This window comes from Rutidosis leptorrhynchoides, chromosome 5 (assembly GCF_046630445.1).
Source record: "Rutidosis leptorrhynchoides isolate AG116_Rl617_1_P2 chromosome 5, CSIRO_AGI_Rlap_v1, whole genome shotgun sequence".
In the NCBI taxonomy this organism is placed as follows: Eukaryota; Viridiplantae; Streptophyta; class Magnoliopsida; order Asterales; family Asteraceae; genus Rutidosis; species Rutidosis leptorrhynchoides.
This window is the reverse complement of record NC_092337.1, coordinates 300222408-300233999: the sequence shown is the minus strand read 5'-3', so window position 1 is coordinate 300233999 and position 11592 is coordinate 300222408. Positions and strand designations below refer to the sequence as shown.

Genomic DNA, 11592 nt, shown 5'->3' with positions numbered 1-11592 from the left:
AAAGAAGCTTCCATAATGTTTTCCATAAATAACTTAACAATTTTGTATCCCGATCAGATACAATGGTCTTAGGAACTCCATGAAGATGAAAAATTTCTTTGAAGAACAAGGGTGCAACAATAGTAGCATCATTAGTTTTGTTGCAGGCTATGAAATGAGCCATTTTTGAAAATCTGTCAAAAATAACCATAATAGAATCTTTGCCTCGTTGAATTCTTGGTAAAGCAACAATGAAATCTATTCTCAGATCTTCCCAATGATGGTTCGAAACAGGAAGAGGAGTATACAAATTATATTGAAAAACTGATTTAGCTTGAAAGCGAGCATAATGATTAATCGTAGCTATAACATCTTTAGCCATACATGGCCAATAAAAGTGCTCATTCAGGATCTCCAATGTCTTGTTAATCTTAACCACCTCCATGTGCTTCTCTAATCAGCAACTCCCTGACTGAATCTTTTGGAATACATGATTGGATGCCCTTGAATAGAAAGACATCTTCTTCAACATAATCTATTTTGGAATCAACAGGGGAACAAATCAAAATTAGAGCAAATTCTGGATTAGCTTCATACAACTCCTTGATAAATGAGAATCTAAGAACTGTAGCTTCTAGAAATGATAATAAAGAATACCTCATTGACAAAGCATCAACAACAACATTAGAAGTACCAACATCGTGTTTAGAAAAAAGGAGTACATCTGCAAGAATTCTACCCACATGGCATTCCTTAGATTTAGTTTGTGTTGACCATTAATATACTTTAACTTATGAGACCAATGATCAACAACTTAAATGATCTCATGAAACTCCATATCATAAGTGCTATCATTCAGCTTAGACCTATTTAACATTTCACTAAAATAGGTTACTGGTTTTTTTCCTTGTACTAGAACAACACCAATGCCAATACCACTTGCATCACATTCAAGTTCAAATAGCCTATCAAAATTAGAAAAAGAAAGTATAGGTACTGAACTTAGCTTTTCCTTTAATGATTCAGATGCTGCCTAGGCAGAATTAGACCAATTAAATGCCCCTTTCTTCATACAATTAGTAATTGGAGCAACAAATGTGGAGAAGTTTTTGGTAAATCTTTTATAAAAAGAAGCTAAACCATGGAAACTTCTTACTTCAGTGATAGAAGAAGGACTAGGCTAAGATCTGATTGCTTCCACCTTAGATAGATCCATTGAAATTCCTTCTTAAGATACTACATAATCAAGAAATCTACTTGGTTAACCAAGAAATCACATTTCTCTAGCTTTTCATATAACTTGTACTGCCTTAACAGGTCAATCACTTTCTTTAAATGGTCTAAGTGTTCTTTTTTATTCTTTAAATACACTAGAATGTCATCAAAGTAGACAACTTCAAACCGCCCAATAAGTGGCCAGAGGGCTTCATTCACGAGTCTCATGAAGGTGCTGGGTGCATTGAATAAACCAAAAGGCATAACCAACCACTCGAATAATCCACCCTTGATCTTGAAAGCTGTCTTCCATACATCTCCTTCCTTTATTCGAATATGATGATACCCATTTCTAAGTTCAAATTTGAAGAATACACAAGAACCATGCAGCTCATCCAACATATCATCTAATCTAGGTATGAGATACCTATACTTGATAGTGATGTTATTAATAACTATGTTGTCTACACACACTCATAGAACTGTCTTTCTTAGGAAGCAGCAAAGTTAGTACTGAACAAGGACTCATGCTGGTCCTGACATAACCTTTTACAACCATATAATTCACTTGCTTTTCTACTTCTTTTGCTTCATGCGGAGAACATTGATAAGGTGCTTTATCAGGAAGAATAGATCCAGGTGCAAGACCAATTTGATGTTCGATACCCTTGATTGGTGGCAAACCAGCAGGCAAATTAGTTGGAACACATCAGCAAACTCAGATAACAATAGTTTTACCCGATCTAGTACTACATTATGCTTTTTTAACTCATCACTTTCAACCAGCATTAACAAATGAGCACCAGTACCACTCTTTAACTCAGCATCAACTTCAACTTGAGTTATAAACAAAGTTGTATTAATCTTTGCTTTAAAGTCAACTCTAGGTATATCGCGAGGGTTTAAATAAATGTGGGTGATATTTATACCACTCACATACATGAAATAAGTATTTTGGTCCCCCATTATGATAGACATACTTATCAGATAACCAATGTCTATCAAAAGTAAATGACAAGCATACATAAAAAAACATCACAAGTAATCCATTCCTGGTAAATACTACCAATAGAAAATGCAACAGTAACTCGATGAGCAACTTTTACCTCATTGCCTTGGTTAAGCCATGTGAGTTTGTATGGATGTGGATGCTTCTTTGTAACCAGCCCAAGTTTTTCCACCATGTGACTTAATGTTGTGTTAGCACAACTACCACTATCAACAATCAAGCTGCACACTTTACCACTGATCATGCACCTTGAATGAAAGATGTTTTCATGTTGGCTCTTATCTTAATCAACTTCTACTGAGTGCATTACTCTTCCGATCATCAAAAATTCTCCAATGTCAGCAGCAGCAAACTCTTCATTATCAGATTCATCATATACTGGTTATTCAGTTTCAAATCCCCTTTGTAAATCTTCAACCTCTCTCAGCGTAAGAGCTCACTGATTAGGACATTGAGCTTAGAAATGCCCAAATTCACGACGCTTGAAGCATTTTATTCTCTTATCTTTAGGACTATCAGCTACAACTTTTTTCTTTTCCTTTAAAGGCCTTTGATGCTGGCTCATCATGCTTAGGCAACGTAGAGGGTTGACCCTTTGCGGGCAGCACTGCTTGCAAGAACTCTCAAAAGTTCATAGAGGCTGCAATTCAACTTGGTTAGCAATGGAGGTGTTTAACACTCCAACGAATCTGGCTATAGTGTTTTCTTTAGCTTCTTTGACATTTGTACGAATTTTTAGTTGCTCGAACTCTCTAATGTAATCAATAATATTCGTGTTGCCTTCTCTTAGAGTGTTCATTTGAATATACAGATCTTGCATGTAAGCATGAGGAACAAACCTTTTCTGTATACATTCCTTTAACTTTGACCAGTTTTTGATAGTCTCTTTCCTTCACATTGCCTTTCTTTTTTGAAATTATTACACTACATTGAAGCATACTTCTTTAATTTGATTACAACAACTTTCATGCCCTTTTTATCATCATAGCCTTTAACCTCCATAATTTGCTCCATAGTACGAACCCATTCATAGTAATCTTCAAGATTTGAGGACCCTTCAAAATCTTGTGGATCTACCTTGATATCTTGCAAATCATCAGCTCATCTTCTATGCCTTCTTCTTCATTTGGAAAGAAGCATGAGACTCGTCAGAAAATCCGTGACTACCATCATCATATTCGGTGCTAGAAGGTACAATGGTTGAGCCTTCATCGTCAGATGTAGCTCTATTTATTCTTGGTATACCATTTTCAAACAAATTCATCATTATTTCCATTTGTTGTTACAGAGCTTCAATAGCTCTATCTCTTTAAAGATTATGAGCTTCTTCAAGCGTCATATTTCGAGGAATCTCAGCCATTCCAAATATCATATTTGAAATATTTGAACTTAAGCTTTTTAGCTCAAAAACTGAATATGAACTAAAACAAGAATTAAAACGATAAGAAAGCTTTAGATTGACCACCTAAGCTTTTATGCCACTTTGATGCATGATTATGACTTTAAAACACACTTTCGATCAAGCTTTCTTCAACAATCATATCTGAACAGAAACCCCCAAATTGTAACAGTAAAATCATGAAAACAAATTATAAAACTCAATAAATAAGAACACAAGGGATAAAGAATATTAACTATAATTAGTAAACATACCACCACAATCAGAGATCTAGAAACACTCCAACCGCTCAATTATAGCTAATAAGGTTTCCACCACAACTATAAAATCATAAATGAAGATTTGGGATATCACCACAATGTTTGATAAAGTAACACCACAAACAATGATAAAGAACCCACTCTTAGTCACCAGAATCAAAGATTTGTAAAGATACAGAGATTTTGTAAATAGATAAGCTCTATCAAACATTCATTCATTCATCAACCAAGTTTTACAATAATTGAGAGCCTTTATTTATAAAGGAAACATAATAGCTACTTCTCTATATAATACAAAACTACAAAAGGGAAAAGTGACAAAAAGGACAATTGCCTACAAATCAGCTTATAAGAATAAAGGAGATAATTGGAAAAAGTTTTCCATTTGTAGTGATCCTCCCATGATAAAAAAACAACCAACGATAGATGTGAATCTTCTTTAGACAGCCAAACATTCTAGAACGACCACCCACGTGCTAAGCAAATGACTTGAGCAGTTTATTGTAAGCATAACTTAAATTTTGAATCGTATCAGCATGCTGGCCCTTTAGAAAGAAAACGGCATCTTGTGCTGGTTGAATTAAGGTTCTTCTACTAGTTGAACTGTAATCGTTCAACTGGGTGAAATATTTTTATCGGCTAAGTAACTATTGACTTTTGATATTCTCAAATCATGCATTTATTCTTTCGAAATGTCAAACATATTTCCCTTAGTTTTACGCAATTCGAAGGCTTTTGATATGTGTATTTGTATCAAGAAGTGCTTCGTGACGAATTTTGAAGATTTTGAGGTGTTTTGTACGCCACTATATCATCATGGTTCGTCCCGGTAAAAGTGAGGATCAAATATATGGATTTTGAGCTTATTTGGTGTTATTTGTTAGTGCATGATAACACCCAAATTATACATAATTTACAAGTAACTTAAGGTGTTATCTTCATATTTAAAAGAACATTTCTAATGCTTTTATGATTCAAAAGTTAATAATTATTGTAAAAGGTATTTTTGATGTGTTTGTTTAGTGATTGTGATTAAACATGTTAAAAACAGGATAAAGCTGAAATACAGTGGAGCCGCCGGCTGGGAGAAAGCAAAGCCACTGGCTAGAGTAAAGAATTCCAGAAGGTTCCAGAAAATCAAGCCAGAAATCGAAGAACTTGAAGCCCAAGGAAAATAGAAGTTAGCCGCCGGCTCTATCAAATTTAGCCGCCAGCTAGATTGCTGTTTCTTGTATGTAACGCTCAAGTCAAGATAAATAAGGAAGCAAATATGTATCGGATTATTAAAGACAAAGCCGCCAGCTAGTTTACATTTAGCCACCGACTAGGCTTGCAGAAAGGTAGTTTCTTGAGCTTGAAGAACAAATAAAATGCGTAAAATCAATTAACTGACTCACATGTAGCTTCTGACTTAACCTACCTTAGCCGCCGGCTTAACCTACCTTAGCCGCCAGCTAGAGTAGGATTTTTGGCCTATAAATCGATGATGAATTTTCCAGTTTTATGAGATATATTCAATTTTAGAGTTAGCCACAAAATGTTATGAATTCTTTTAGATTTTTATTCACTTTTAAAGTTGTAATCAAGCATTATTCAATTCAATTCAATTCAAGTTTCTTTTTACCTAATCAAGGCACTTCATCTTTTATATTCGCGTATGTCTATTAAAGTTTAATTCACTATTTTTTACGTTTCTATTCGTCTACCATTATGAACTATATGTTCATAGTGGTTTGGGCCTAAAACTAAAACTATTTGAGAATTAAAGATGAAGTCTCCGACTATGAGTATCCTATCTGCCGGCTGGATCTCACAGAGCCGCCTGCTTCCTGCTTCAACTTGTACAGTTTTTGCTTTTCCAGAACTGTATAATTATGTTTATGTGATTGCTATTTCATCTGTTTATTGCTGTCATGTTCTAGATCTTTATTTTCATGCTTAATGATTAAGTAATAAGAGTTAGGATTAACTAGTAATAATTCTAAGTAAGCTTTTACTCGATTCATCTAACTTTGGAGATTAATTACATCAATTAAGTATTTGAATTGCATGAAGCTTAGCTAAAGATCATGTGTAGTAATGAATCAAGATAAACATTAATTATGATTATATAATAAATTCACTATTGTTAGGTTTAATCGAAGATCCCTCGTTTATATGAATTCAATTGTCAATTACATGAAAACTTAGTCAAAGATTGATTTTCAGCTAGTAACTTAAATTAATCTGATTAGGTTTATCAGCTTATCTATTTGTCAGTCTGGTTGAATGTTGCCTTAGTCCACACCAAAAGATTAAGAAGACATTTATCATGTGATTATTTGAATGATGTGAGTTAGGATATTGACTTTACGCACCCACTTAGTTAATATACGCTTTAAATCCTAATTTTTGAACTTTATGTGATAACTAGCTTAATCTTTTTAGGGATGATAATTAGTCTATGATGATTGTTTTGCTATTTATTAATATGAGTAATGAAACTATCTAATAATGATTCTCTCATAATCTATCAAAGTCTTGGTAATCACTTGTATTAATTGATCTCGTTTATTTCTATCTTCTTTAATTAATTTAATTTAAATTTAGTTCATATTCTATCTTTCTCAAGATAGTCTTAAAAAAGTTAAAACAAAGATAATTTATAACAATAATAATAAATAAATATTTAAAATTATAAACAAGAACAACTTTATCTGCTACCCATGATCTCATGGGATGATATTTAACTTACTAAATGCTATACTACCTTAATCGGGTTTGTTGTCCGTTAGGGTGTTTAAAGTGAAAAGTAAATTAGATAATATAAATTTAAAAGTTAATTGCAATTAAGCACTTTGCATAAACTTTTGCACATCAGTGCAAAAGCCAAAATCATGTGCACCGTGCAACATAGTGTAATAGAAAACCAGGAGCAGCAAAAATCGATCATCATAAGTGGAAGACAAAAGGCGCGCCGCGCCAAACTTTTGATGGGGTTTTGAGCCTTTTCATCATTTTTTAGGTCATTTTTCATCAGAGGTTGCTCTTAGCCGTTTTGGAAGATACAAGGGGCGATTTTGGGTGATTTTTGGAGAACTCCATCATCATCCAATTAATTCCATCATTCAAGGATCCTAACCTTAATCTATTCATCATTAAAGATCATTATTTCATCTAGGGTACTGATCACGCCTTAATCTATTTTGGGAAATCTATATTTAGGCTTGCGTGCTCAATTTGGGAAAAATGTATTGATTGATTACTTTAACTCCAATAACTGTGCAAAACCCGTTTGAAATATGGATTTCAAGGTCGTAAAACAAAAGATTAGATTAACCTCACTCGATTAGATCGAATAAGTTAATATCTTAAGTGTTGATGAACTCCTATATCGGCCAGAATCTCAATCGGAGTTGTGTTTTCGACTAAACAATGTTACGATGTGATTTTAGCAGAGTAACAGTATGTGTCCAGTGTGCTATATTGAATGAACAATCGGGTGTATATATAGGTGTTTTAAGGGAAAGATGACGTGGCACATGTCCCTTTCATATTTATAACAAACTTTTACCAGATTCGTGGGCTGACGTGGCATACGGCCCTTTCATTGGCATAACAAACAAATCCTAAGAAACTTTCCTAGATTTATGGGCTGACGTGGCACATGGCCCATTCATGTGTTTGTTCTGAGACCATGTGTTTATTTCTGGGACCAAATGTCTGTTCCGAGACCATGTGTAACATCCTTAATCAGGCCTAGCTGTAAGATTACTAAATTGCCCTTATGTTTGTGTTGTGTTATTATATGATTTTATTTTTATTCAATGTTTATTAATATTTAATGATGTGGTTAGGACCACTTTGTGACAAGGGTCACAGAACAGGTTTGTTTATTTAATTTGGACTTCGTTTAGGTTACCAAATGATGTACGAAAGATATCAAATAACTGATAAATACCCGTGTGTCGCATAGTGTGGGAATTAACCACAATTTAGTGACTAGTGCTGCTTTTCTCATCTCATTTCTAGACTTTTCCAAGCGCGCACACACACACACACACATACACACACACACCGTTCTTCATCTCTTCACCTACACCATACCCTAATCCTTAATTCTTATTTTAGAGCTCAAATCGTCTGTATCTTTGTGTTCCTTGTGATTATTGATTCTATCAAGGTAAGAATCATAGCATTTCATGCTATAATCTTTGAAAAATTTAGGTTTTTGTGTAAGTTTTACAACGTGAGTAATTTAGGTCAAAATGGGTAGATTTGATGTTGTTTGAGTCTAAATTTTGTGAGTTTATGTTTCTACATGTTTAGTGTCTTCGATTTGGTCAGTTTTGAGGTTGTAATCGACCTCTAGAGCAAGAATTGGTTAATTTTGGGTGAAACTCGTAGCTTTGTTCTTCAGTTTTTGCAGATAAACACAGTCAGCCAAGTGTCTTGAGACACTCGACCGACTGACTCGACCATCGACCGAGTGTGTATGACCCACGGCCGAGTGTGTCTTTGAGAGACCATCGACCGAGTGACTAGACACTCAGCCGAGTGAGTGTAGACAGTCGGCCGACTGTCTCTGACAATCGACCGAGTGTCTTTGGCAGTGGATTATTTTATAAAGTGTTGATTTTTAGCCGTTATGCTGCCCGTTTGTATATTGATGACCAGGATGTAAATTTTGAAAATGCATAAGTGTTAAGTAGAAATTCTTAGCGAACGCTTTTTAATACAAAATTTCTGTACTGTGTTGTTTGTTGATTAATGGACAGCAACTAACTTGATTTGCCTTATGTTCAGGTGATAAGGATAAGAAAGCCGCTCAGCAGTAGATTATCTGAGCTGGTTGCTGGTATATGGTGAGTGGGACTAACTGGAGTATATAGTATAGAGTAACTTGTTATATTATGATTGCCATGTTTGTTAGATATACTTACGGATACAGTTAGTTAGTATGTTGTGATGACTGCATGCTAGTTGATGCTTTCTTGTTGGAGCCCAGTGCATCCCGATTGTGTGGTTGCCTCGGTAGGAGAGATCAACCTGCGGGTTGGGTTCCTCATGTGGTTGCCTAGACAATCGTGGTGTATATATATGTAAATGATGCGTACATCGCGTGTGGATTATGTATATACATACGGTGGTGGAGGAAATTCTGGTAAGCCCTAGTCTGATCAACTGGTGGTTAATGGTTTGGCCGAGCTGCCAGAGTCTCTGTAGACGGCACTTGGGTGATGTTTGTGTGTTAGTTTTTGTGACATGATTAGTATAACGGTTCATGTATACTATTGCTATAGTTAGTCATATTCACTTAGCTTCATGCTAATTCCCCTCCATCTCCTCCCTGCAGGTTGATAGCTTATGTAGATAGTGCTTTTTGGGAGAAGACGGGCATGGTGATGTTATGTTTGACAGGGTTAACTCTGATGTGATCTTTTATAGTTTGAACTGTGTTCTTTTGAAAACAGAATGTAATTACGTCTTTTCTAGTTAAATATGTAACATGTTTTAATGACACGTGACATCGGTTTGTACAAAGGTTGATTACCATTTATATCGTATTTATTTAATAGAATGCTTCCGCCACGTATTTATAAAAAAAAATTTAGCGGTGTCACATCATGCTTTGTTCCGGGGCTGTGTGATTATTCTGGAATGGCGTGGCTATTCTGGAATGGTGTGCCAGATCCGTCTGTGGTGTGACCGATGAACGACACACCTTTGGTTAAGTAAAAAGGTCTTACATATGGGTAATGCCCAATATTTATCTAAGTGCTTCTTCATGCTACCTCTTCCGACTGGGTAAGGTTATAGCCCGTTTATATTTTCGTTTGTAATATTCTTGCAGAGGTTATCGGGTGACCAGTGTGTTTGGCTAAGTAGACCTCGATGTGGAAATATGGTTCGTAACCTCTCGGTGCTTTGTACGCGGGTGAGTGGTGTCGGTGTCTGACACATTTGTCCGACACACCGACACCACTCACCCGGGTACAAAGCATCGAGAGGTTACGAACCATATTTCCACATCGAGGTCTACTTAGCCAAACACACTGGTCACCTGATAACCTCTACAAGAATATTACAAACGAACATATAAATGGGCTATAACCTTACCCGGTCTCTCCTAGACCGTTATGCCGGTTAAATTCCTGACGGAACTTCATCAAGTCATGGAAAAATGTGCCTTATTGATACGAATCAATATACGTGTCATCAGGTACTCTTTTGTTCAACAAATATGGTTTACACTTTTGATTTGATTTTCTCTTTGATTATGAATGTAGGCTAAAATTATTATGTTCATCAAGGCTAAATACTATGTTGGATGTACTTATTTGATTGATTATTATATGTATGATGATTTATTGTTTGAACTCATGAATATTCTTATTGATTCTTGTTATTGAGTAATTGATTATTGTAATTGTCTAAATGAGTGAACACTCATTGGAGTATATTGCAATTGTTCATTGAGTTTTAGTCTGTTGGTTGATTGAATATTGTGATTGTTCAATTTATTGATGTTTATTGGAGTCTGCTACTTTGATTCAGTTGATTAAACTGATTTAGCTACTTATGCATTAACCAGACACGATAATGAATTATATCATGTAATAAGTAGATACAGTGGTTGATCATGTACATTGACAGTTGGCACGATTGTTGATTACAATGAACACTAGGTTAAGTTCGAATCTTTAAGTCAGTCTAGTTGGCTAGCCACAATTTAGAGGTCTTAAGTGACAGGAAACCCTGCATTGTGTAATTTTAATTGTTGTGTTTACTAAAAAGAACTCTTGGTGAATTGGTGAGTTAAATTGAATATGTTTAATGATTGATCAGTACTTAATCTTAAACATCCAGCATTAGTGAAAAAGGCCTAGGTGAACAATTTACATAATTTGATTACATTTCTATCTTAAACCATTTTATTAATTTAAAACACCAAAAATATTGTTATTAAGTTTGAATCTTTTTTATTGGCTAATTGTTAAATAGTCACAACCAATTATTTGTTATTTCCTTTATTTTTTAATTAATTAATTGCATATTAGTTACAATCTTAAATTGCGTTGACACTGTCTTGTGGATGATACTTTGGACACTTAACCCATTTTCTATACTGCTACACGATCGGGTACACTGCTCGTAGTTGTGTATTAGTCTTTTAATAGGTCCTTTCTCATACATAAATTATAAACGTGATTTTACACATCAAGGTTTTGGCGCCGCTGTCGTGGACAGTTGTGTGTCAATTTGAAATTATTTTCTAGTTATGATTTGTTTAAGTCTTTTTTGTTTTATTTTGTTTTGTTTCAGTGCTTGTAATCGGTTCATTGTTTGTGTTTTCACAGATTACAGGTTGTGTATTCCACACACTCGTTCTTTTGATTCTTCGGTACTTACACCATTTTCAGAACCAGAGAGAGAATTTTAGAGTGTGAACACTGAACCATCGGTTACAGTGGATTCTTCTTCTTCTAGTCGAACTGCAATACCTTTGGGTAGTTTTTAGAAACTGTTGTGTCACTAACTCCTGAAATGTCGGATCAAAAACAATCAATGGCATATAAGATGAAGGCCACACGTACTGGACAAGGGCATGCAATTTTTCATCCTTCCATAGTTAATGAGCTTAAAATTAAGGTTCAAGTCCTTTACATGATTTCTAATAAATGTCAGTTCAACGAAAATCTAAAAGAGGATGCTAACAAGCATCTTCGTACTTTTGTGGGGATTTTTAA

The 11592-nt window shown here is 34.9% G+C and overlaps 1 protein-coding gene across 1 annotated transcript; it reads right to left on the bottom strand.

The window, feature by feature from the left end:
* Positions 1-410: 410 nt before the first annotated feature.
* LOC139849446 (uncharacterized) lies at positions 411-2447 on the bottom strand. The gene is made up of 7 exons (XM_071839103.1): positions 2261-2447; positions 1948-2192; positions 1667-1861; positions 1306-1518; positions 1136-1215; positions 875-944; positions 411-731 (listed from the first exon to the last, which is right to left on the bottom strand). Exons 1-7 carry the CDS (start codon positions 2445-2447, stop codon positions 411-413), a joined length of 1311 nt encoding a protein of 436 aa, XP_071695204.1.
* Between the last annotated feature and the right edge of the window lie 9145 nt (positions 2448-11592).